Genomic DNA, 26,418 nt, shown 5'->3' with positions numbered 1-26,418 from the left:
CCCGCGTTACCCTCGGTGTAACGAAGCGGGACTCAGGCAGGGATCCAATTGCAAACTTTTATTATAAAAGAGCATGGTCGTACAGGCAGGGTCAAACAGGAGCAGACAGGTATAACAAGGGACAGGCAGAATCATGGTCAGGATACAGGCAGTAGATCGGGGCAGGCAGATATCACTCACAGGTCCAGGTAACAATAAACAGTCCAAAGGCAGGTGGCAGAGAATCGTAAACGGGTAACAGACAGGATTGGTAACAGACAGGCAGACAGGATAATAACGCTCAGAATTGCAACACAGGTAAACAAGACTTCGCATGTGATGAATGAGAGTCTTTTATAGTATGGTTAATGTGCTGCAGCTGGGTGTGGTGATTAGTGTGGAGTGTGTGCAGGTGACTGGCTTCTGGTTTTATTTAGTAGAAACCATGAAAACATCAAAGACGCTTTAATATTTACATGTTTTAATAGACAAGGGAACAACTGTCTTGATATATTTATTGACAGAAAACTAATTGTTGTTATATAGCTCAACGTTTAGTCTTATTGTTTAAATCTAATTTTGATTTTGCGAGTATCATGCTTTACCATGCCTTAGAGAAAAACACTATTTTTGTGAAGTAGTACCTTAAAGTAATATTAAAAACCAAGCATGTACAAACCCGATTCCAAAATGGTTGGGACACTGTACGAATTGCAATGATGTGGAAGTTTCAAATTTCAATATTTTTTCAGAATACAACACAGATGACATATCAAATGTTTAAACTGAGAAAATGTATCATTTCAAGGGAAAAATAAGTTGAATTTAAATTTCATGGCACATGAAACAAAAGTTGGGACAAGGCCATGTTTACCACTGCGTGGCATCCCCTCTTCTTTTTATAACAGTCTGCAAACGTCTGGGGACTGAGGAGACAAGTTGCTCAAGTTTAGGAATAGGAATGTTGTCCCATTCTTGTCTAATACAGGCTTCTAGTTGCTCAACTGTCTTAGGTCTTCTTTGTCGCATCTTCCTCTTTATGATGCACCAAATGTTTTCTATGGGTGAAAGATCTGGACTGCAGGCTGGCCATTTCAGTACCCGGATCCTTCTTCTACGCAGCCATGATGTTGTAATTGATGCAGTATGTGGTCTGGCATTGTCATGTTGGAAAATGCAAGGTCTTCCCTGAAAGAGACAGCGTCTGGATGGGAACATATGTTGTTCTAGAACTTGGATATACCTTTCAGCTTGATGGTGCCTTTCCAGATGTGTAAGCTGCCCATGCCACACGCACTCATGCAACCCCATACCATCAGAGATGCAGGCTTCTGAACTGAGCCCATGTTGTGATTTTCATTACAGTAGCATTCCTGTATGTGATGCAGTGCCGTCTAAGGGACCGATGATCACGGGCATCCAGTATGGTTTTCCGGCCTTGACCCTTAGGCACAGAGATTGTTCCAGATTCTCTGAATCTTTGGATGATATTATGCACTGTAGATGATGATAACTTCAAACACTTTCCAATTTTTCTCTGAGAAACTCCTTTCTGATATTGCTCCACTATTTTTCTCCGCAGCATTGGGGGAATTGGTGATCCTCTGCCCATCTTGACTTCTGAGAGACACTGACATTCTGAGAGGCTCTTTTTATACCCAATCATGTTGCCAATTGACCTAATAAGTTGCAAATTGGTCCTCCAGCTGTTCCTTATATGTACATTTAACTTTTCCGGCCTCTTATTGCTACCTGTCCCAACTTTTTTGGAATGTGTAGCTCTCATGAAATCCAAAATGAAAATTGATATGTTATCTATATTCTATTTTGAATAAAATATATGTTTATGAGATTTGTAAATTATTGCATTCCTTTTTTATTCACAATTTGTACAGTGTCCCAACTTGGAATCGGGTTTGTATTTCTAACTGCCAAAATGCTGTAAATCCAATACATTTAATAATTACCTCATCATTTGCAGTCAAAAATGAGCAGCATGCATATGACTGATTGCGTGCAGTCTGCTGCCTTAAATTGCGCTAAATTACTGTCGTTCTCGACAATGCACCTTTGTAAAAGAGGCTTACTCCCATGAAGAACAAATATAGACACAGATAGTGGATTCATTTTGATTTAAGACTCAAACTTTCTCCAATACAAAAACATACCTTGTGTGAGTTCTTGTATTTAATGATGATAACAAGAATACAATTGTTCCCAAATATCCATATGCCTGCAAACGTGACATTATTATACAACAGGTCAAAAAATAAAATGTACATTTTAAACACAGTACTGTCAGTATTTACACTATTTTGCAATTAAATAATAGTTCTAACGAAAACCACAGCAGAGCTACAACACACATCTCTGTTTCGCGAACAATTCTGCGGCTTTGAACGAATCGTAAGAGTCAATGATTCAGTGATTCATTCACAGCCACTTGCTTCCTTACTGAATGAATGACTCGATGACTCACTCATATAAAACAGCAACTTGCTGCCATCTACTGGCAGTTTTAGTTTAATATTTAAAAGTTTTTCTTGGTTTTACCATCATTGGTAAAAAACTTACAAAAACTTACAGTGAACATTCAGAAATAACATTTTCAACTTAAAGGGGAACTATAATGCCTCTTTTTACAAGATGTAATACTGTATAAGTCTCTGGTGTCCCCAGAATGTGTCTGTGAAGTTTCAGCTCAAAATACCCCACAGATCATTTATTAAACCGTGTTGTAAATGCCCATCTTTGAGTGGAAGGAAAAACATGCTGTTTTCGTGCATGTGACTTTAAATGCAAATGAGCTGCTGCTCCCGGACCCACTTTCCAAAAGAGGGTGGAGCCATTACAACTCTTCATTTAGTTTTGCTAATCACCTCAGTCTCGCTCACATGACATTGAAGTTCTTCATTAATGTAAAAGTTTATTATCTGAACACATATAATAGTAATATCAGTTTAAACATCTGATATATGTTTTTTTGAGCGCACAAACATGAAGCATGCACACAGAAAACCAGATGTCAAACGGCAAAAATAAGTTCTAATTTACGCGTTACTGCACTTGAAGGATTAGTTTTAAAAACCTTAATTTCTTTTCGACTGAAGAAAGGCATAAACATCTTGGATGATATGATGGGGTGAGTGAATTATCAGGAAATTTTAATTCTGAAGTGAACTAATCCTTTAAACTGTCAAATACACACAAGGTTATGTCAAAAACACACAAAGTTCACCTAAACAGTCAGTTATGTCTGTGAACGTAAACAGCAAGAAATGGCATGTGTATAATAGATCTCTGTATTAAAATGAAAGCAGCGTAATATACAGTACTGTTAACATGCATCAAACAAAAGAAAAACAGAAAATCAGTCACTGCTCTTTACTGAATAGCTTTAGTAGCTTTAATAAGAATACTTTTTCACTTAAATGCTGCTGTTATAGATAAACATGTCAGACTGTGTACAGCTCACTCAGGGCGGGGTCTATGCTAATAGAGGTCACATTGCATAGAAACTGCAAACGACTTTTTCGGAGACACTGCTTATGATTTTTGGGGATTGATTTTTTGCATAATAGTTGCCCTTTAATGGGAACGTTAGCAGAAAATATTTTTGTTAGCAGAGTACTTCAAAAATTACATATCACAAAAAAAATTACCACAGTACAATGTCCAAGAATCACATTCTACTTTTTTGCCTTTTTCACTTTTTTTCTTAGCATCCCCATCAGTAAAAAGGCCAATGCCGTAATCGAAGGCAAAAACAATAACGACTGTGAATCTCTGCACACATGCCCACTCACATGTGGGCCGGTCTGTTTGTCTTGATGAGAAACAGCTACTGCATTTAGTCCTGCACATGCAAATGAATGGGAGCTTTTTGTAATGAGAGGAGTGAAGAGGATTTGTGGTTCCCTGAAGATTTGTGGGCGCCCTCCAACTGTACGTCTGACCCAATGTGCCACAAATCACCGCGAGAGATGCTGACTGCTAACTGAAAACGCCAAGACGCCCAATTAATTCCAAAGCTCTGTTAGTCACAAGACTTGCCCCACATCCACAGGGAACGGCTCTATTAAACACACACGACTGTTAATAGGGACATATACCACGTCAAATTTGTGATCTTAGTGATGAATTGGCTTACTCCATAATATAGAGAGAGTCTCGGGTCATTTCTTTAGTTTTTAGCTGAGCTGTGGTATAGTTGCAGACACAGAATAGATTCATTATTGAGCAATTAATCAGGTTAGGTCTTAAAAAGTGATTGATTTCGTGATGGATCTGTAGATTGTCATGTTTTAGCCATCTAAAAGAGATCTGATAAGCCGTTTATGAAATTAGACATTACGTTAAATTAGATAGGCTTATGAAAATAAATCCTGTAATTCTGCAGAATCTTAATTTCTCCTACTGATGTTAGCACATATGAAATCCTACATGATACCTGCGTAATATTCCTGCAGGAGTCTTGTAGAGATTTTTTGTAGAGGTGTTTATTGTTGTACGCAAGTGCTTTTGATGCAACCACCCCAAATTCAAATCAGCCTTTTTCTTTTTCTCCCTTTTCCAATCACATATCAGCTTGGAAAGGAGTGTTGATGAATATTAAGAAAATATAAGTGGAAATAAAGTTCTTAACAGGAATTTAGTAGTGAGAGTAAAGTGTTTATTAGGTAGAGTTAGGGGTAGGGGTATGCTTTAGGAATAGGGACTAGTAATGTAAGGCTGCATCCATTTATGATTTTAATAAATATAATCATATACACAGAAAATATTATCATTGCATACTGTTCCTTAATATACTGCAATACTCTGACTATAAATAGTATCTAAAAACCATTTACACAGTGCAAAGAAAATACTGCTATTTTCACTTATAATTTAAACAGCATTTAATGCTATTTGCACATCGTGCAAAGAAAATATTTTTTGTTGTTATTTACACTTTGTATAAATAGCATCTATTGCTAAAAATATAAACATTGTTTTATAAGGTATGTGGGGTCCAAGTGCAAAAAAGCATGCCAAACACGATCTGCCAGATAAAAGGCATTCATTTTTGGGGCATCATCCATTAAAATTATTTGGCATTAAAATGATTAATGCATTTAACCCGCCCCGCCCCAGACTTCAACATAAAAAGTTAATATTGTGTTATATTTTAACGTCACAATGGTGTTTCTGAATGAATCCACGTTTTGAACAAATCGGAGGAACCCATGATTCAATGACCCATTCATAAAGAGAGCCATTTACTTCTTTCCTGAATTAATCATCCATTTGAATGAATCTAATGAATGTATGACTCAATGACTTAAGCCCAAAGTATACTTCACTTTTTACACGTATGAGAGGGTCAGAGTACAGTGCGCATGATGCAAATTTCATCATCAGAAGAGTACTGTATGCTCACCGCCAGATTTTTTTTAACTGTGCATACTTTGTGTGCACAGGTCGCACATGCACATTTATTTTATTTATTTATTTATTTATTTTGCAGTAATAATTTACCCACAAGCTAGTCAAAGAAAAACTACTTAAAACAGAACGGACTGGAACACATGCAAGCTACAGCAACAACGGAGGCCTACATAGACGAGAGATTGTGCGAAGGGGTTAGAAAGTACCCTTATTTGTAAAATGCGTGCATGCGTCAAATTAAGTCAAATTAAGTATATGAAGTCAAATGAAGGCTGTGCGTTCGACTGAGAGCATACGCTTAAAAAAAACGTATACTTTTACTCATTTAGACATTTACAGCCACCTACTGGCAGTTTTAGTTTCTTATTTAGAGTATCATTTAATTAAAAAAAATTATAATAATCCATATTAATAAAAAACAATTAAAGGTATAGTTCACCCAAAAATTACAATTCTGTCATCATTTACTCATTCTCATTTCTCATTTAACACAATAATGACTTTAAATATCTTTTGGGGCTAATTTTCAGCCAAATTTGATGTGTGATTGTGTAATTTAAATGCTTCACAGCCCAAATACACACATATATATATATATATATATATATATAATGAAATGTATTAATCCCGAATATAAAAATACATATATTGTAGTGGCGAGCGGTGACTTTTTTAACCGGGTATGCTGTGTGGTGCGTCATGTAAATAAATGTGGCCAATGCAGTTGTTACAGATCCCTTGTTTCCCTGGACTCCATTTCCCAGAATCCTCCTGTTCTCCACACCTGCACTCACTTCCCTCGTCTGCTCCTCATCGTCACTCATCACCTGCACCTGGACTCTATTGTTAGCACTCCTATATAATGCACTCACTCCCTGCACTCCTCGTCCGTTCTCTGTTTTGTTAAGGTGTCTGTCTGTTGTTCATTGCCATTGTTTGAAGTAAAGTCTCTATTATCGTGGAAATCCGTATCTGCCTCATCTCTCTACCAGCCACCCGTAACAGAAGAACGGACCTAAACCGACCGGATTTTCCACGAAAAAAAAATGGAGACTTTCCCCAGCTCCCTGGATCCAGCTCCTCCATCGCCTCTCACCCTAACAGCCAGCGAACGCATTATCGGGCTCCTGCAGGTAGGACGTTCGCTGGAGAGGTATGTGGAGGAGTTCGTTGAGCTTGCTTACTTGTCTAACTGGCCCGACGCTCAGTTGATCTCCCTGTTTTTGGATGGATTGGATGACGACACTATCCGTTTTGATGAACCTGTTTTTTGTTTCTCCTTAAGCGAAACTATCAATTTAATTTTGTGGTTGAATGGCTCCAAATTCTTAGTGAAAGAGGTTCAGGATCAGTGTTGTCGTCCGGTCCATCCAGAAACACGGTTGGCCGGGCCAGTTAGTCAACCTCCGGCTTCCTCCGCACACCGCTCCAGCGAACTCCCTGCCTGCCCCAGGCTGGACCCATATTCCGCTACTGGGCCCAGTAAGCGGAGGAGGAGGAAGAAAGCGGCCCCAATGTCTCCAGAGCCCGCTCCAGTATCTCCAGAGCCCGCTCCAGTATCTCCAGAGCCCGCTCCAGTATCTCCAGAGCCCGCTCCAGTATCTCCAGAGCTCGCTCCAGTATCTCCAGAGCCCGCTCCAGTGTCTCCAGAGCCCGCTCCAGTGTCTCCAGAGCCCGCTCCAGTATCTCCAGAGCCCGCTCCAGTATCTCCAGAGCCCGCTCCAGTATCTCCAGAGCCCGCTCCAGTATCTCCAGAGCCCGCTCCAGTATCTCCAGAGCCCGCTCCAGTATCTCCAGAGCCCACTCCAGTATCTCCAGAGCCAGCTCCAGTATCTCCAGAGCCAGCTCCAGTCCCCACAGAGCCAGCTCCAGTGCCTGTGGGGATTTTAATTGTATTTGAGGGGATGAAATGGCCCTCAACCCCAATCTCCTCCGAGCCAAGTTCTCCAGTCTCCTCCTCCGAGCCAAGTTCTCCAGTCTCCGCCGCCGAGCAAAGTTCTCCAGTCTCCGCCGCCGAGCAAAGTTCTCCAGTCTCCGCCGCCGAGCAAAGTTCTCCAGTCTCCGCCGCCGAGCAAAGTTCTCCAGTCTCCGCCGCCGAGCAAAGTTCTCCAGTCTCCGCCGCCGAGCAAAGTTCTCCAGTCTCCGCCGCCGAGCAAAGTTCTCCAGTCTCCGCCGCCGAGCAAAGTTCTCCAGTCTCCGCCTCCGAGCCAAGTTCTCCAGTCTCCGCCGCCGAGCAAAGTTCTCCAGTCTCCGCCGCCGAGCAAAGTTCTCCAGTCTCCGCCGCCGAGCAAAGTTCTCCAGTCTCCGCCGCCGAGCAAAGTTCTCCAGTCTCCGCCGCCGAGCAAAGTTCTCCAGTCTCCGCCGCCTACGAGCCCTCAGCTCCAGCCGCCGCCACCGAGCCTGCCGCTCCAGCCGCCGCCGCCGAGCCTGCCGCTCCAGCCGCCGCCGCCGAGCCAGCCGCTCCAGCCGCCGCCGCCGAGCCTGCCGCTCCAGCCGCCGCCGCCGAGCCAGCCGCTCCTAGTATGGTCTCTGTGATTGAACTCTCCAGCCCAAAGACTGTTTTCCCTCCCTGCCTCCCTCTCCCGCCTCCTCCAAGTCATGTCTATACTGCACCTCCACCTCAAGCCCCCTCGCCCAGATCTCCACCTCGGACCTCTGGGCGATTACCTTCACCCCGGCTCCAACCTCCCTCTGCTCCACCGTTGCCCATCAGTCCTCCAGCTTCACCAGTCTCCATCCTGCCTCCACTCACACCTTGGTCATTCATCAGCCTGCCCTCCCCTCTGGACTTCACTCCTCCGTCTCCGCTCCGTCACTCCGTCCCTCGGATTCAGTTGGCCTCCTCACTCCCCCCGGTGTTCGTTTTGTTGGCTGTCCTTCTGCTTTCACTGCGGCCTTCTGGAGTCCCGGCTGCGCTTCGGTCGGCAGAGCCTTCGGTTCCGCCATCACCCGCCAGTCCTTCAGCGACGCCTGGGCTCAACGCCTCGAAGGCTTCGGCTCCTGACCCGCCATGGCTGCCCGCTGCACCTGACCCGCCATGGCTGCCCGCTGCACCTGACCCGCCATGTATGCCCGCTGCATGTCTGCCCGCTGCACCTGACCCGCCATGGCTGCCCGCTGCACCTGACCCGCCATGGCTGCCCACGGCTCCTGACCCCCCATGGCTGCCCACGGCTCCTGACCCGCCATGGCTGCCCACGGCTCCTGACCCCCCATGGCTGCCCACGGCTCCTGACCCGCCATGGTTTTTGGACCTGCCCTGGAGACCTCCACTCCAGTTTACTCCTTCCCCTGCTCCGGTTTGAGGTCTCCAGGGCGCCCGCCCCCCTCCCGGTTGTTACATCTACGGCGCGAGGACGCGCCTACCGGGAGGGGGAGGTACTGTTACAGATCCCTTGTTTCCCTGGACTCCATTTCCCAGAATCCTCCTGTTCTCCACACCTGCACTCACTTCCCTCGTCTGCTCCTCATCGTCACTCATCACCTGCACCTGGACTCTATTGTTAGCACTCCTATATAATGCACTCACTCCCTGCACTCCTCGTCCGTTCTCTGTTTTGTTAAGGTGTCTGTCTGTTGTTCATTGCCATTGTTTGAAGTAAAGTCTCTATTATCGTGGAAATCCGTATCTGCCTCATCTCTCTACCAGCCACCCGTAACAGCAGTTACATTGAATGGGTTTATAGCTAATATGCGAGACGCTCACGTTCTCTCTAGACATTGTTAGTTTACTCATTTGCTTGCTCATGAAAAGTATTTCTAATATGTTGGAACTTTTATTGAGAGTAGTCCATATTTACCTGTTGAGACGTAACTTCACAAGCATCTGTAAGAGCTTTTGTGACGTTTGAGTCGACGGAGGCGCAACATGCGAATGGTGTGTTTGCAAAATATGCTGTATTTTTGTAATCCACTAGGTGCCGCAGAAATTACATACTTCAACGTATCAGTTTAGGACACAGATCTAAATCAGACACGACAAATAAAAAACACCATGGCGTCAATTTAAATGTATGCCAGAAGTACCTTTTAATTTAATAATTTTAAAAAAAAAAGTAATAACAATTAGTATTAACAGCCTATTATAAATAAAAAAAATAAAATGTAATTATAATAAATATAAGTAGGCTATAATAAATAAAAATATCAGTAGGCTATTCTTTAAAAAAAAAAAAAAGTTGAAATTATGCAAACACAAAAACTATATCGATTAACATCCTTAAACTATTTATAAGTTTTCATTAAAAATCTCTATGGAGAAAATTAAATACTATGAAAATAGTTTTAGTTATGATTTTTTTTCCCCCATTTGGCTAAGTCTAGTTAGTGTTGTATCAAATACAATGTGTTCCCTTTCAAGGGAACTCGCGTTGCGTCGAGATATTGACGCTTTGGGAACGCAACGCGTGATGTCGTCATGAAGCACATGTGAAATCCGTCCAATGGTGTGACGAGACGTCAGAGGCGGGTGAGGTCACGACCAGGAAACTATAAAGCACACTCAAACAAAGCAGCGCTAGCTTCTGTGTCTTCAGTAGCGCTTTATGTGACTCGTTTGTCTTATTTGGTGTTGTTTGTGACTCTCTATATATCTATATATTATGGCGGATCAGCAGTTCAGACCGTGTGTTCATCCCTGCCCACGTTTTATTACGAGTGGGGACACACATGGTCTTTGTGTTGCTTGTTTGGGAGCGGAGCATGCACGGTCAGCACTCGAGGGTGCTGGCTGTGAGCATTGTGAGCTGCTTCCTTTACGGACGCTCCGCTCCCGCCTGGCACTCTTTGAGGAGGGCGCTCAGGCTCGCGGTCCTCAGGGTTCGGGTCCCGCTGTTGCCGAGGCACAGCGTCGATCTAGATCTTGGGGATCGCAAATGGATTTATCAGAGGGGTTTGAGACGGGCGCTGCCTTATCTCAGCCTTTACCTGATAGATCTAGTGCCTTTTCTCAGTGTTTGGAAGCACGCCCTGCGGTTCCTTCCACACTGGATCAGGCACCGGTGCTCGAAGCGTACAGCTCTGAGGAGTTGGATGTGGAGAGCATCGATGCAGCGGAGAGTGTGGACTCGCCATCCCACTCTCCGGCTTATGAGGAGTTGGTGGAGGTTGTTACTCGCGCTGTTGCTAGATTAAATCTTGACTGGCCAGCAGAAAGGCAGGACGTTCGTCCCAAAAGCAAATTAGATGAACGCTTCCTGCCCTCGCGAGCAAAGCCTCCGCGTCGGGGTCTCCCGTTTTTTCCAGATCTCCACACCGAGGTGTCGAGATCTTGGAAGAAACCAGCCTCGTATCGTGTGCATAGTGCTCAGACCACGCACTATGCATCGATAACGGGGCTTAAAGAGCACGGTTATGGGGCGATGCCTAAAGTGGAGGAGACGCTCGCGAGCTATCTTTCTCCACAGTCAGCATCGTCCCTAAAGGCCCCGACGCTGCCCACTAAACCAGTCAGAGTCACATCTGGTTTGGTGGGCAAAGCTTATACAGCTTCTGGTCAGGCGGCAGCATGTCTTCACACCATGGGCGTGCTGCAAGCCTACCAGGCTGAATTATTGGGGGATATTGATGAGAACGGGGGCATTTCGCCTGACGTAGTCGATGAGCTACGTCGGGCTGCAGATTTATCTCTCCGTGCCACCAAAGAAACGGCCAAATCTGTAGGCCGCGCTATGGCAGCTCTAGTGGCCACGGAGAGACACCTATGGCTGAATCTTAGTTCCATCAAGGATAAAGATAAAAACTTCCTTCTGGACGCCCCACTTGCGCCCCCTGGCCTTTTCGGCGACGCCGTCAACACTGTCGTCGAGAGGTTTCAGGAAGCTAATAAGCAAGCGGCGGCGTTCCAAAAGCTCCTCCCCCGTAGATCTCATATCCCCAGGGCTGCTCAGCAACACCAGCAGCCCCAAACATCAAAAGCCAGCTCCTCACAGCAACACCGTGCCACTCAAAAACAGAGAGTCACTACCCGCGCTCCTCCTCAAAGATACGGGGGGTCGGGTGGTCGTGCTCAGCCGCAGCCTTCAAGGGGTAGGACAGATCTGAGGAATGTCATTATCGCCAAGAAGGCTGCGGCGAAGAAGTCCTGACGCCACGAGTATCAGGACTCTGAGGGCAGCCCCCTCTGGAGGGAAATGGTGTACACCTCCTCCTACAGTGCCCAGTTCCCTTCAGTGCCCTCAGGGGGCCGTTCTGCTAACCCTGCCACCTCGTGTGTTTCAGGGCGCAGTGGTTCCCAGCGAGCATTTATCCATGTGTCCGCCCGGAAACGTAGCGGCACTGGGGTGCTCGCTCCCTCTGAGGAGGGTCTCAGAACAGTCAATTCTGGTGCCCCCTGCCGGTGCGCCGCTTCAGGGCACCGAATTGATTGTTCAAATTACACCAGAGGCCAGTCTCGAGAGACTGGTTCCCTTAGTAGAATATCTGACAGCGTGGAAACTACTGCCAAATATTTCTCAATGGGTCCTGCGTACAATCGAAATAGGTTATGCCATTCAGTTCGGGTCTCGCCCGCCCAGGTTTATGGGGGTCCTTCCCACAGTAGTGGGTCCCGAGCAGGCTCTGGTTATGGAGCAGGAAGTAAAGACTCTCTTGGAAAAGGGGGCCATAGAATATGTACTCCCAGCCAACAGAGAGAGCGGCTTTTACAGCCGGTACTTCATAGTTCCAAAAAAGGATGGGGGTTGCGTCCCATTTTGGATCTGCGTCTGCTGAACCAGTCAGTGATGAAGCTCAAATTCAAAATGTTGACTTTACGACAAATCGTGTCACAAATTAGGTCCGAGGACTGGTTTGTCACGATCGATCTCAAAGACGCGTACTTCCACATCTCCATCCTTCCACATCACTGGAAGTTCCTAAGGTTCGCTTTTGGGGGCAAAGCTTACCAGTATCGGGTTCTTCCGTTCGGCCTAGCACTTTCACCCCGCACTTTCACCAAATGTATGGATGCAGCCCTGGCACCTCTTCGTCTTCAGGGAATTCGCATCCTCAACTATATCGACGATTGGCTAATATTAGCGCAATCACAGCAGTTAGCGATTCGGCATCGAGATGTCGTCCTCGCTCACATGGGAAAGTTGGGGCTCAGGTTAAACGCCAAAAAGAGTGTGCTCTCTCCGGTTCAGAGGACCACTTTTTTGGGTGTGGTTTGGGACTCAGTAACGATGCAGGCGCGTCTTTCGCCTGCTCGTATAGAATCGATCCTTTGTACCGTAAATCGAATGAAGCTAGGCCAGTCACTCACTGTGAAACAGTTTCAGAGACTATTGGGGCTGATGGCAGCAGCGTCCAACGTGATTCCGTTTGGCCTGCTGTACATGAGACCCCTACAGTGGTGGCTCAGAACCAGGGGGTTCTCTCCGAGGGGGAATCCTTTTCGCATGATCAAGGTCACGCGGCGATGCTTACGTGCCCTCGACATGTGGAAGAAACCCTGGTTTCTATCCCAAGGCCCGGTGTTGGGAGCTCCTTGTCGTTGCAAGATGCTAACGACAGATGCTTCCCTCACGGGTTGGGGAGCGATCCTAGATGGACGCTCAACTCAGGGTCTGTGGAGCAGACATCACCTCTCCTGGCACATCAACTGCCTGGAGATGATGGCTGTTTTTCTGGCTCTCAAGAATTTTCTCCCAGACCTCAGGGGCCACCATGTTCTTGTCCGGTCAGACAACACATCGGTGGTTGCCTACATAAATCATCAGGGGGGTTTGCGTTCTCGCCAGCTTTACAAACTGGCTCACCAAATTCTCCTGTGGTCCCAAGGGAAATTGTTGTCACTTCGTGCAGCCTATATTCCGGGGGTCCAGAATATCGGAGCAGATGTCCTGTCGAGGCAGGGGCTGAGGCCGGGGGAATGGAGGCTCCATCCCCAGGTGGTGGAACAAATTTGGGGGGTATTTGGAAAGGCTCAGGTGGACTTGTTTGCGTCTCGGGAGACGTCTCACTGTCCGCTCTGGTTCTCCCTCACGCATCCAGCTCCTCTAGGGCTGGATGCCATGGTACAGACGTGGCCGAGGCTTCGTCTGTACACTTTTCCCCCGATCGCTCTGCTCCCGGGAGTCCTAGAAAGAGTTCGCCAGGACCAGGTCCGGCTCATCTTGATAGCCCCTTGTTGGCCGGGCAGAGTATGGTTCTCAGACCTAATATCCCTTCTCGACGGCTCTCCTTGGAAGATTCCGATCAGGAGGGATCTCCTGTCTCAGGCGGGGGGCTCAATATTTCACCCTCGCCCAGAACTTTGGAGCCTGTGGGCTTGGCCTCTGAGGGGGCTCAGCTCATAGACTCTGGTCTTTCAGCCGAGGTTGTTAGTACCATTCTTCATTCTAGGGCTCCCTCCACGAGGAAGTTATATGCGCTGAAATGGAAGCTTTTCACTGCTTGGTGTACTGTTCGTCAGTTGGACCCAGTTATCTGTCCTGTTGGTTCAGTTCTCGAATTTTTGCAGGAGAAGTTCTCTGCAGGGTTATCTCCCTCCACCCTTAAAGTTTATGTGGCGGCCATTGCGGCTTACCATGTACCTTTGGCTGGGGTATCCCTGGGGAGGGACCCTCTGATCACCCGCTTCCTTCGTGGCACTCTGAGGCTGAGGCCTGCGGTACGCTCGAGGGTTCCGGCGTGGGATTTGGCCGTGGTGCTCCAGGGCCTTTCCCTAGCTCCCTTTGAGCCTATTGAGGAGGTGCCAATTAAGTTTGTCACTTTAAAAACTCTTTTCCTCCTCGCTATTTCTTCTCTCAAGAGAATTGGGGATTTGCAAGCTCTTTCGGTGTCTCCGTCGTGCTTGGAATTTGCACCTGGTATGGTTAAAGCTTTCCTTTATCCCAGACCTGGGTACGTCCCTAAGGTCCCCACTAATGTGGCTAGACCCATTGTACTGCAAGCCTTCTGTCCTCCCCCTTTTAGGGATTCAGACCAGGAACGCTTCAATCTGCTTTGTCCTGTTCGGGCATTAGACACTTATGTACACAGAACTGCCCTGGGGCGTAAGTCAGAGCAGTTGTTCGTATGTTTTGGGTCCCCTAGTGTTGGGGCCCCGGCGTCTAAGCAGAGAATGAGTAAGTGGGTAGTTGAGGCTATCTCACTTGCGTATAAGTCGGCCGGGCTTCCTTCCCCTTTGGCAGTCCGGGCCCACTCCACTAGGAGTATGGCGGCTTCTAAGGCTCTGCTTTCAGGAGTATCCTTACAAGATGTTTGTGATGCGGCAGACTGGTCCTCACCACATACATTCGTCAGGTTTTATGACCTTGACCTTTGCTCCACTCCTGGGGCCAGGGTTCTGTCTAGTGCTGACGAGTCACATTAGACAGGCATTGGTCAATATGGCTGCGTGGGTATATACGTTCCCAAAGCGTCAATATCTCGACGCAACGCGAGTTCCCTTGAAAGGGAACGTCTCGGTTACTTATGTAACCTTAGTTCCCTGAAGAGGGAACGAGACGTTGCGTCGCCCTGCCATACTTCCTGCATGCTTGTCAGCGACTACTTCAGACTCTTGAAGCTAGCGCTGCTTTGTTTGAGTGTGCTTTATAGTTTCCTGGTCGTGACGTCACCCGCCTCTGACGTCTCGTCACACCATTGGACGGATTTCACATGTGCTTCATGACGACATCACGCGTTGCGTTCCCAAAGCGTCAATATCTCGACGCAACGTCTCGTTCCCTCTTCAGGGAACTAAGGTTACATAAGTAACCGAGACGATTTTCGGTGATCGAGATCTGGCAGTAGCTATTTTTTCCTCTTGGGCGAGCGGTCCGCTCATAGCTTATCCTGCCCATGTAATTTGCAATAGACCAGCAAACCAATGAGAACGCGCGACAATGATGACGTTCCATAACAAAAGCGCGAAGGCGCAAAAGCTGCTGCAGATCAGCTTACCCGGAAGTCTCCGTAACTGGCAGATTTAGGGGAAATTACCGTTGTTTGGCAAATAAATAAATTACGGACAGTTACATACGCATTACCAATCATGTATGCTTTATGATACACCTCAAACAAGGGATTTAATAGTAATTTATAATGTTAATATTAGTTGCTGAGTCCACAAATGGCTTGGGTATGCAGAGCATTCGCAGCTTATATGAACCGCACGCCACTGATATATTGTCTACTTAGGGCCTGAATTTTAACACAGGATTGTGGGTAATGCACATAACTTTACTCATTCCCACAAGTATGTGCTTTATCCTCTAGGAAACAAAACAATACACAGACCAACCACCGAAGTAACAACGAGAAAAGACAAAGAACAACTGAAAAAAGAAGGCTATATATTCACAGAGAAACTAAACGAGACTAAACGAGAATTAACTAGACACAGGTGTGACAAATGAGGGCAAATCAAAAACCATGGTAACCAATGAACGTGGACAAAGGAAACTGAACTGGAAACAAAGAAGACAATCAAACAAGATCATAACTCACCCAGAACAAGCAAATGAGAAACTAGCTGAAATTAAATCAGTTTAATTATTTTATGTTTTATTTTAGTTAATGAGAATTGGCCTATAATGTCTTTGTTTAGGATGTTTTTATATTTTTAATGCTGAAAAAAATGCAGCTTAAATAAACCTTTTTGTAGTGTAACATAGTATTCATATAATATCATATAATTTATTTTTATAACTTAGGAACTGAGAGCAGTAGTCCGTTTCTACAGCAGTAAGAAGCAATATGACTGTCCTTTTTGGTTCCCATTAGAATGACAGGTTAGGATGAGAAATGGGCGGACCAGATGGGCGCTGATGGCCCCTGAATCTAAGATTAGAGTCAAGCAGTGCTTTCTGTCTCTGTTTACCGCTCGGTAGAGTGGCTTTGCAGTAGGTATTTTTAATGGTCCCCAATCGATTCCAATCCCAAGAGCCTTTGCTCTGGCATCGACAATGTCACATGCTCCATCAAAACTGCCAGAGCAGCAGTCCTCACTTCGGCCAGCAGCAAATAAATTCCCCTGCATGAAAAACACCTTAGTCGATGCTCACTCCTAAATCAGCCATCTCGTATAAAAACTGACAGCTTCTCTGCATGCAGAAAGCTTGATATCAACACAAAGTGTGAACAAGAATATCTTCATTTCATCATCATTATGGAGCAAAAGAGTTACTAAATGGAGGTGGAGATTTGTTTTTGCTCATATAAGTATTTTTTCTATATAAGTATTGTTGATACACAAGTCATTCTCAGGGAATGTGTGACTATTCACATGACTAATGATACAATAAGAAATGAAACTTTTTAAATAAATTACTTCATTTTTAAATGTTAGTGTTTCATAGAAATATCAGCCAATTCGCATGGCCTCATTCAACATTATAAAAAAATTCAACACACTAAAATTTAAATCTTTACTAATTATTGCTAAATAATCGTTTCGGCTCAATTCTCAAATGAGATTTTTTTTTTCTCTCAAAACAATAATTTCAGATCTCTGAACAGATGGTTCTTTGTTTACATCAGATTTGGATTTCCTACTGGCACATGTGTGTAAAAGAGTAAGTACAACTGTCAACAGCTTGCACAATAACTACAGTTTTTTACAATTGCTAACATACTTTTGTCCAATCTGTAGTCACATTTATCTTTAAAACTTTAAACACAATTAGCACAACATCCGTCTGTTGTGACCATACCATTAACACAATTCATGCTGTTTTCACAAAATATGCAGTCAATTAACATGTTTCTAAAATGCTTAAAGGGCACCTATTATGCCTCTTTTTAAGATGTAAAATAAGTCTCTGATATCTCCAGAGTATATGATGTTTTAGCTCAAAATACCCCACAGATACTCTTTATAGCATGTTAAAAAATAGCCAGTTTTTGGCTCACTTTCAAGAGGGCGGAGGTTCAAGAGGTCATGCAACAATAAAACAGGACAATCTCAAGCACTAAAAATGTCCGAAAAATGTTGGCAGAGGTGTTCAGTTCGAACCGGAGTCAGACAATAATGCCTACAGAGCCAGAGAACATTTGCTGCATGGAGATAGAACAGGTATAGTTTTGTTTAATTATGGTAATAAAATTATGTTGTCAACTTGCTTTTATCCACTATTAGTACAAGCCTGTTGTAGCGGACCCCATCCGAATGATGGCCAAAACTTTACTGAGTTTTATGAAGCTTATTGTACTTCACACAAAAGATGAAATGTCCGTTTTCACTCCAGAAAATCACTGAAAATCAAGAGCTGAATAAAACAAATTTAGGTATATTTTGGGGCACATTACCTTAAAAAATAAAACTAATCTACTGCGTCCTCAGTGGCTCAGATGTTGGGAGAAAATGAAGACTCCAATGTTCACTCTTATATCCAACAACAGAACACTGGGATTGCTTATGAGACATTGTTGTCGCTACAGCTGCTCGTGGAGAAAATGGCGGACGATGTACAACTCGCTGAGGGCGGAAACTGGTAATGCAGGACTGTCAGTGGCCGTGGGCGGGGCCTGAGCAGTGTGACTTCACACTGTTCAGATATTAAAAACAGCATGTCTAATGAGACTGCTTTGGTTTAATGGGGATTTTTTTTTTTTTTTTTTTAAAGGGAGTGGGTGGATTTTTATAATTGTAGGTTGGTTGTTCACACACTGCCAGCTCACATTTATGTTCAAACACCATGTAAAAGTGGATTTTGCCCTTTAAATTTTCTTTTCACACAAGCTTACCCCATACCAAAATCATGGATCTTTCTGATCTTATTTACAAAAGCTTAAACACAGCATGACAGAAATGAAGGCCTGACCTAGGGCCCTATTTTAACGATCTAAATGCAAAGTGTAAAGCGTACAGCGCAGGCGCACTCAGGGCGTGTCCAAATCCACTTTTGCTATTTTAACGACGGAAAAACAATCTGTGCGCCTGGGCGCATTTTTGCAATGGGCGTAACGTTCAATAAACCAATCAGAGTGTCATCTCCCATTCCCTTTAAGAGCGAGATGCGGATTGCTATTTACATGGCGGAATTTGTTGGCGGAAAAGCTGAGCGCTTTTCAAGAAAAGAAACCGATCTGCTCGTGTGCGAAGTTAAAGGCGGGCTTGCAAATGCAGGCTTTCAAATAGCTCCGCGCGATGAGTCAGTTAATATATATGTGTGTGTATTGGCACAATTGTTCAATTAATTAGCCAATTTCGTTCATCATTATAAGTAGTAATAGGCTGAATTGAAAATAGGTAGCCTAATTCTAATACACACAATGACTATTCATCATTACATTTTTATATTTATGTAGCCTACACAATAATATTCTTTTACACTGTAATCCTTTTGTTTTTAATATTTGGCATGTTTGTGTGATGCGCATCCCTGTGTGTAATAAGCAAAGTCAACGTGCACTGTGGACGCGCCCAGAGGCGCAGTTTCTACCAACGCGCTCTAACAAAAAAATATTGTGCCATTGGCAGTCTATTTTCAGCTCCTTAAAATAGCAATGCGCCTGAACACACCTCTTTTTTAGACCAGCACGCCCATGGGCGCACTAACTGGTGCAAATGCATTTACTAATTTATGGACGTGGCGGGAAACGCAAAAACGTGAACGGCGCCGGACGCAAACCAGCAAACGCACTTGCGCTGCGCCGGGTGTATTATAGGGCCCCTAATGTTCCAAACCTTAAATATAGTATAAAGCCTCTACTTCTGCAACAACAGCAGCCCAAAAGTACTGAAAAAAATATATTAAAAATATTGAAACAACTGATAACCATTTCTAGGTAACAGATCACTGAAACATTGAGAAATAGCAGATTCCAATCTCAGTTGGATGCATAGTCATGTGTTGAAGTTCTTTTCACTGTATGGACATACAGTAAAATAGGACACTTTGAAGTGGTTTTGTTCAGTGTGGATGCAGAACAACTGAGAGCATATGTCGTAGTTTAGATATATATTATATTTCATCTCTGCTTCTCTATGACAAATGCGGAACAGTTAGTTCATGTGTTCATGACCTCAAGGCTAGATTACTGTAACGCTCTACTGGGTGGTTGTTCTGCTCGCTTGATAAACAAACTCCAGCTTGTCCAAAACACAGCAGCTAGAGGTCAGGAAGTATGACCATATTAGCCCAGTTCTGTCAACACTGCATTGGCTTCCTGTTAAACATCGTATAGATTTTAAAATCTTACTACCTACAAAGCACTAAATGGTTTAGCTCCCCAGTACCTGAGTGAGCTCTTAATGCATTATAGTCCTTCACGTTTATTGCGATCTCAGAATTCAGGCCAGTTGATAATACCTAGAATATCAAAATCAACCGCAGGCGGTAGATCCTTCTCCTATTTGGCACCTAAACTTTGGAACAGTCTTCCTATCACTGTTCGGGAAGCAGAAGTCAGTTTAAATCTAGACTAAAAACACATCTGTTTAAACTTGCATACACTTAAACCATTATCTACTTCTATAATTCAAATCATGTAAATTGTTAGGCTGCATAGATTAGGTCAGCTGGAACCGGGAACACTTCCCATAACACCTGATGTACTCACTACATCATAAGAAGAATGGCATCTATGCTAATATTAGTCTCTCTCTGTTTATCTTGAGGTTTGCCGCAACCTGCCAGATCCAGGTCATATCCAGATGAGATGAAGGACCTGATGAATACGCAGCCCTGAAGTAACAACTAAACTATCCCCTGTGAAGGCCTCCTTCCCTTTCCTTTCCCAATGTATAGATAAAACGTCATCCACATAGATCAAACACACAAACTTATAGACTAAACATGTAAATGAACAGCAAGAATGCATTAAAGGTATTCGGTTTTCAGTAGGAAAAGTGTAATTTAAGTTGCCCCTAAAGTAATAATTAACAATTTTTACAACAGAAGTGATTCAATCAAAAACCTTTAGCTCAATAATAATTTTCCTATTGTCACTGTGAAACTGCTTTGAGACTATTTGCATTGTGAAAAGTGCTATATAAATGAAGATGACTTGACTTGACAGTCTGGGCGAGAGAAAGGAATATTTGAAGGAAGAGAGGAGTAGTTGGATCAGGACAAGAGAGAAGAAGAGGTAGAGGAGATGAGGAAGAATGTGTGCTGGACTGTGCTTTTCTCCATGCAGAACCTGTGAAAGCTTATTTCTGCCATGAATAGAAAATAAAAAAGCAGGTGATTTTGACTTTTTCATCTCACAATTCTAACTTTTTTCTTTCAATTCCTAGTTTATATCTGAAAATTCTGAGAAAAAAAGTCACAATTACCTTTTATACGTTTTTATTCTGTGGCAGAAAAAAAGCTTCACCAAAGGCCATGTTTGTTGGATTTGTTGTTGATCAATGGCAGCAATTTCATGATTTGGCCGATTGTGTGATGTAGGTGTGTTGCTGTGTTAAGAGTTTAGAAAAAGTAATTAAAGTATTGGCAAATGCTTGTTAGCAATTTCTTTGTGTCTTTAACTACTATGTATTTAAATTAATCATTTGATACAATGCACTTATTGTATACATACATGATTTTATATTGTACTTATATATATATATATATATATATATATTTTAAATATCTGTATACAATTACAGCTGTAGCCAATTAAATATGTAATTACACTGTTGATCTTTTCCTTAAACTACCCTTAAACCTACCCATACCACCAAACATGTCCCTAACCTTACCAATATCGTGTTTTTCAATACAATATGAACACAATAAGTACACTGTAGGTTACTTTTTTTTTAATGTAAGTACATAGCAGATAAGGAGAGCTTTTTGTGTACTACAGTATTGACTTTTCCTAGTAAATGTTTACCTACTGCTGAAATCTGTAAAAAGCTCAGTGTGAGACACAAGAGCATTCAGCTCAACAAAAATGACATTCCTGTATAGCGTAGAAAACATGTAGAAAACGTGAAATTTGTATATAACAAATATTTCATGGTGAAAAAAGTTTAGAGAATGTTTAGAAACTGTAGTGAAGCTTACAGTTTAGAGAATGTTAAGACTGTTTCAAAAGATGTGCCAAAGCTATTGAGAAAAATACTTACCAAAGTTTCAAGCTTGCACTTTTTTTTTTGGTCAGATCTTAAAATTGATTAAAATTGTCAGTTCAATTTCAAATTAAAAATCAAATTGAAAGCTACTAAAGAAGACTGAAATATTACCAGAAATTACTGTTCAAAAATAGTGCTTTTGAATGTGTGTTATATTTACGATTTGAGGTAATAGCTTAAAGGGTTAGTTCACCCAAAAATGAAAATTCTGTCATTAATTACTCACCCTCATGCTGTTCCACACCCGTAAGACTTCGGAACACAAAATTAAGATATTTTTGTTGAAATCCAATGACTCAGTGAGGCCTGCAAAGGAAGCAATGACATTTCCTCTCTCAAGATCCATTAATGTACTAAAAACATTTCAAAACACTGCTTCAGGAAGCTTCAGAGCATAATGAATCAGCGTATCAAATCATGATTCGGATCGCGTCAAACTGCTGAAATCACGTGACTCTGGCGCTCCGAACCGCTGATTCGACACAAAAGATTCATAACGCTCCGAATCTTCCTGAAGTAGTGTTTTGAAATCGCCCATCACTAAATAAGTCGTTATTTTGGGTTTTTTTTGCCGCACCAAAAATATTCTCGTCACTTTATAATATTAATATTGAACCACTGTACTAACATGAACTGATTTAAATATGTTTTTAGTACATTAATGGATCTTGAGAGAGGAAGTGTCATTTCTGGCTATGCAGGCCTCACTGAGCCATCGGATTTCATCAGAAATATCTTAATTTGTGTTCTGAAGATGAACAAAGGTCTTACAGGTGTGGAACGTCATGAGGGTGAATAATAAATGACAGAAATTTCATTTTTGGGTGAACTAACCCTTTAAGAACCTTCAATATACGTCTATGAATATTGATGGTGGCACATTCGTATATGGTTTACACCCAGTAACAGCACTGGTACAAGCAGATGTGCTCAACAAAAGATGTCATACCTTGTACAAACAGGTCCGACGATGATCTGCCCAGTTTCGGTGGCAGCAGTTCACATGTGACCTCCTGAACTGTAGGGCTGAATGAGGCGTTCATCAGGACTAACTCCCACATTGAGACAGATGACATGGAGTGATTGACTGTCGACACTCTCTCATCACTGCCCAGAGGACCATGATCCACAGAGATAGAGAGGATTGTCCTTCCACCCAAGAGCCACGTCATGACATCCCAGGATTCATCAGTGCTGCAGTTAAAGTGGACCTCACTGCCTCGCAACACAGTGGCGTTCTTGGGTTCCAGATGGATAAAAGAGGCCACAGCTGTGAAGAGGAGACACGATTTAATAAATCACATGACACACATTCTCAGTGTTCAGATGTATTACTTTATTCCAAACGATGGCCGATTTTGAAAACGCTGCTTAATGAAGCTTCGGATCATAAATGAATCAGTGTATCGAATCATGATTCGCATGTCAAACTGCTGAAATCACGTGACTCTGATTCATTTATGCTCCGAAGCTTCCTGAAGCTGTGTTTTGAAATCGGCCATCACTATACAAGTCGTTATTTTTTTTGCCGCTCCAAAAATATTCTCGTCACTTTATAATATTAATATTGAACCACTGTACTCACATGAACTGATTTAAATATGTTTTTAGTACCTTTATGGATCTTGAGAGAGGAAATGCCATTGCTGGCTATGCAGGCCTCACTGAGCCATCGGATTTCAACTAAAATATCTTAATTTGTGTTCTGAAGATGAACGAAGGTCTTACGGGTGTAGAACGGCATGAGGGTGAGTAATAAATGACAGAAATTTCATTTTTGGATGAACTAACCCTTTAACCCAGCATAATGGGTTGATTTATTTATCTTTACTATAATACTGGATATATATATATATATATATATATATATATATATATATATATATATATATATATATATACACACACACATTAATTCATGTTTACGGATTAAGTTAAACCCTCTAAACGTTTTTAAAATACTCCAAACAACCACCTTATTTTCGATCATATTTTACAGTATAGCATATTTTATAGATACATATTTCCTGCATTTAAGCCCATTTAACAAATATTAGAAGTAAAAATTAAGCATTTAGAAGTAATTCAAGTGTAATGGACCAGTCTCTGTTGTTCTGTTTCCACCGTGACGGCGCTGGATCTCATGCCGGAGATGACTCGCGTTCGGCGGGCGAACTACTAACTTTAGACCGCCGCCTGCGTTTCACTCGTAGCCATAAAATGCTGTGACTGACTCCATAACCTGTCCATGTATAATCAGTGTACAATTCTGAGAACATAATATCATCCTAAGTATTTAAATTCTGCATCTTTTTTGAATAAAATCATAAAATAAATAAATAAGGCATTTCCATCACGCGAACAGACAGATTGACGTATGTTGATTTACATAAATATTTAAATGATATTAGATCAAATAAAACGTACACAAACCTGTATTTAACCGAAGATATGCACCAATTTTAAGGAGCTGCACTGCTATCCTGAAGAGGGCGCAAAAGCCCGTGATAAATAACTCAACCCCTGGGTTATGTCTGTCCCAGGATCTGGATAACACAAAAACTACCCAAACACTGGTAAAATAACCCAATAAAATGACCCAAAAAGGCTCAACCCAGGACATGGGTAGAAAAAATAACCCAAGATATTTTCTTTCTTTCTTTCTCTTTCTATCTATCCTCAGTCTATGCAGTAGAAGCCCTGTAATGTGGCTCAATCCATCAGATAATGTAAGTCACTAATATTCTGTATTAATGTACATGCCACTTTAATCCTACAGCAAATTTTCTTGGAAGCAAAGTCATGTAGTTGGATAAACACACACCTTTACTTAGCAGATGACACACTCACCTTGGATTACACACAGCTGGAGGATGTGTCCATGCATATTGCCAGAGAAACAGTCAGGCCATTGTTCTGCACAGCAAGGACACAGTGGAGAAAATATTTGCGATTGCCACAAAATATAAAATTGCAGTGACATTTTTAACCTTGTTTACAACAACATGAGCCGCACACTGTTAATGCTGCAGCGCTGTACATAAAAGTGTTGCGAGATGGATACCATTTCTCATACTATTCAAATAAATCAAATTAATTTGACTGAATTATGTATTCTTATGGAAATATATATTTAATCATTTGTCTGTACATATGTTTAATATATATTTTACTATATTTATAATCAATATCACAGGTTGTCAGATGCTATACTCATCAAATCTTCAGTTAATATTATGCACATAATTTAACTGAAAAGCTATGGGAAATGTTTGTAAAAATTATTTTCATGCTGCAGAACCTCAAGCAAAAAGGTAAAATAAAAGCACTAAAAAGTCTTCGTTTTCTTTGTGCAAATTATAAATTCTTATTTTTCTCTTTTGAGTTTTCTCACTCGAATACAATCTATATGCTTGTTTCTGTAAAAAAGAAAAAGAAGAAAAACAAACAAACTAAATGTGAACATTTTTCCCACATTGTAATGCATAAGTCTAATAACACCAGCTCTAATTCATGACAACACATGAACAAGATACTGTTTGACCTTAAAATACTGAAATGGGTAACATTCACACTTGTGACCCACATTTGTCCAACTTATAAAATACTACTAATCAAAGGGTTTATTGTCCATGTGCCGAACGCATCACATCCGAGTGACAAATCCTGCTGCTGTATTCTTACCTCAAGTATTCCAGGATGGGTTATCCAGTATTCCAGAGAGCTGTAACGGACATCATGTTTCCCACAGTCAATATAGTAGCAGTTTGTGGGACTACTGTGGGATGTGGCCAAAACTATCCAGTTAAATATTACTGAAAGCATATCAGCCGTTTTAGCCTTGCCAATCTTCAGCAGTGACTCATGGGCTGCTCTGAATATTTTAGTGACGGCCTAAAATTTGCTGCTATTGTTAAGTCAAAAGTGAGCATGTGAAAACCTCCTTGTCTTCCATTCACTATCTCTAGGGAATCTCTTTAAGGTCACATCCTGTTTACTGAATTGGCACCACCCTGGTTGAACATTTCTGCTCTTTAAATACACACAATGTTTCAAGAATAGAACATAATGAAGCAGACAGCGCCTTTAAAACTCACTCTTTAATGGCAAAGAAGGGTATTTCCAACCATTCATTTCTGTCTACATACAAAGTGCATTATAACTGCCAAACGACTACAGAGAATGGGTTCCCGCAGGAACTGACGTCACATATTCAGACTGAAATCAGACACAATAGACTGAAAAAGGAGGTAATTATGACCTATGCCTTTTTACAGTGTTATTGTCTAATTTTAACTTCAGCCGTGGTCGTGACCATCTTTGAAGCATTATACATGTACAGTCAACTAAATGCAGTACAAGTTTTGGACACACCTACTCAGTCTTTATTATTAATATTTTCTATATTTGAGGGTAAAATAAGAGAAATAGAAGCATGTTGATTATGTAGTTACCAAAAATATCATTATATTTATAAACTGTTTGTTTTTTTTTTGCCAAAGGGCCCAGCATTTTTAATTGTAAATGAAGTAGAGACCTACAAGAAGTAAAGAAATTATTAATTGTAAAAGTAAACAAAAATATCCTTACCCCTCATTTCATATTCAATTAGCTAATACTGTTTAGGCAATCTTACTGTAAGACAATCAAACGTTTGTTAACAGGCTATTACCATGAGCTGTATAGACCCAGAAATATGCAAAATTATTAACATGACTTAAGGCTTGTTCACACCAAGAATGATAACTGTAAAGATAACGATATAAATTATTTTAAATAGCACTGTCCACACCACAGTTATATTGATAACGATATAGAGTAACAATATCATTGGGATCACTTTCACAACTATTTTTTTTCCAGCTGTTGAACGATAAAACACTGACAGCCAATCAGAATCCGTTCTAATTTAAGGGCTCGCGCATTTAAAATGGCAGACGACATTGAGAAAAGTTAATCGCCGAGGTCCAGAAAAATCCACCACTGTTTGACAAGTCAAACCCCCTTTTCAAGGATACTTTAAAGAAAATGGATAT

At 42.3% G+C, this 26,418-nt stretch overlaps 1 protein-coding gene across 2 annotated transcripts in view; it reads right to left on the bottom strand.

Annotated features, from left to right (window-relative positions):
* igsf5b (immunoglobulin superfamily, member 5b) overlaps nt 1-25,244 on the bottom strand; it is a 58,630-nt gene extending 33,386 nt beyond the window's left edge. For both annotated transcript variants that reach the window (XM_067366160.1, XM_067366159.1), the window contains exons 1-3: nt 25,067-25,244; nt 24,233-24,298; nt 22,332-22,652 (exon numbers count right to left, since the gene is read on the bottom strand). In XM_067366160.1, the coding sequence (XP_067222261.1) occupies nt 22,332-22,652; nt 24,233-24,269 (358 nt within the window). In that variant the 5' untranslated portion in view covers nt 24,270-24,298; nt 25,067-25,244. The remainder of the gene's footprint in view (nt 1-22,331; nt 22,653-24,232; nt 24,299-25,066) is intronic.
* Between the last annotated feature and the right edge of the window lie 1,174 nt (nt 25,245-26,418).

The sequence above is a fragment of the Chanodichthys erythropterus genome, chromosome 17 (genome assembly GCF_024489055.1).
Source record: "Chanodichthys erythropterus isolate Z2021 chromosome 17, ASM2448905v1, whole genome shotgun sequence".
In the NCBI taxonomy this organism is placed as follows: Eukaryota; Metazoa; Chordata; class Actinopteri; order Cypriniformes; family Xenocyprididae; genus Chanodichthys; species Chanodichthys erythropterus.
Note: the sequence above shows the minus strand (reverse complement) of the source record. Positions and strands in the feature narration are given on the sequence as shown.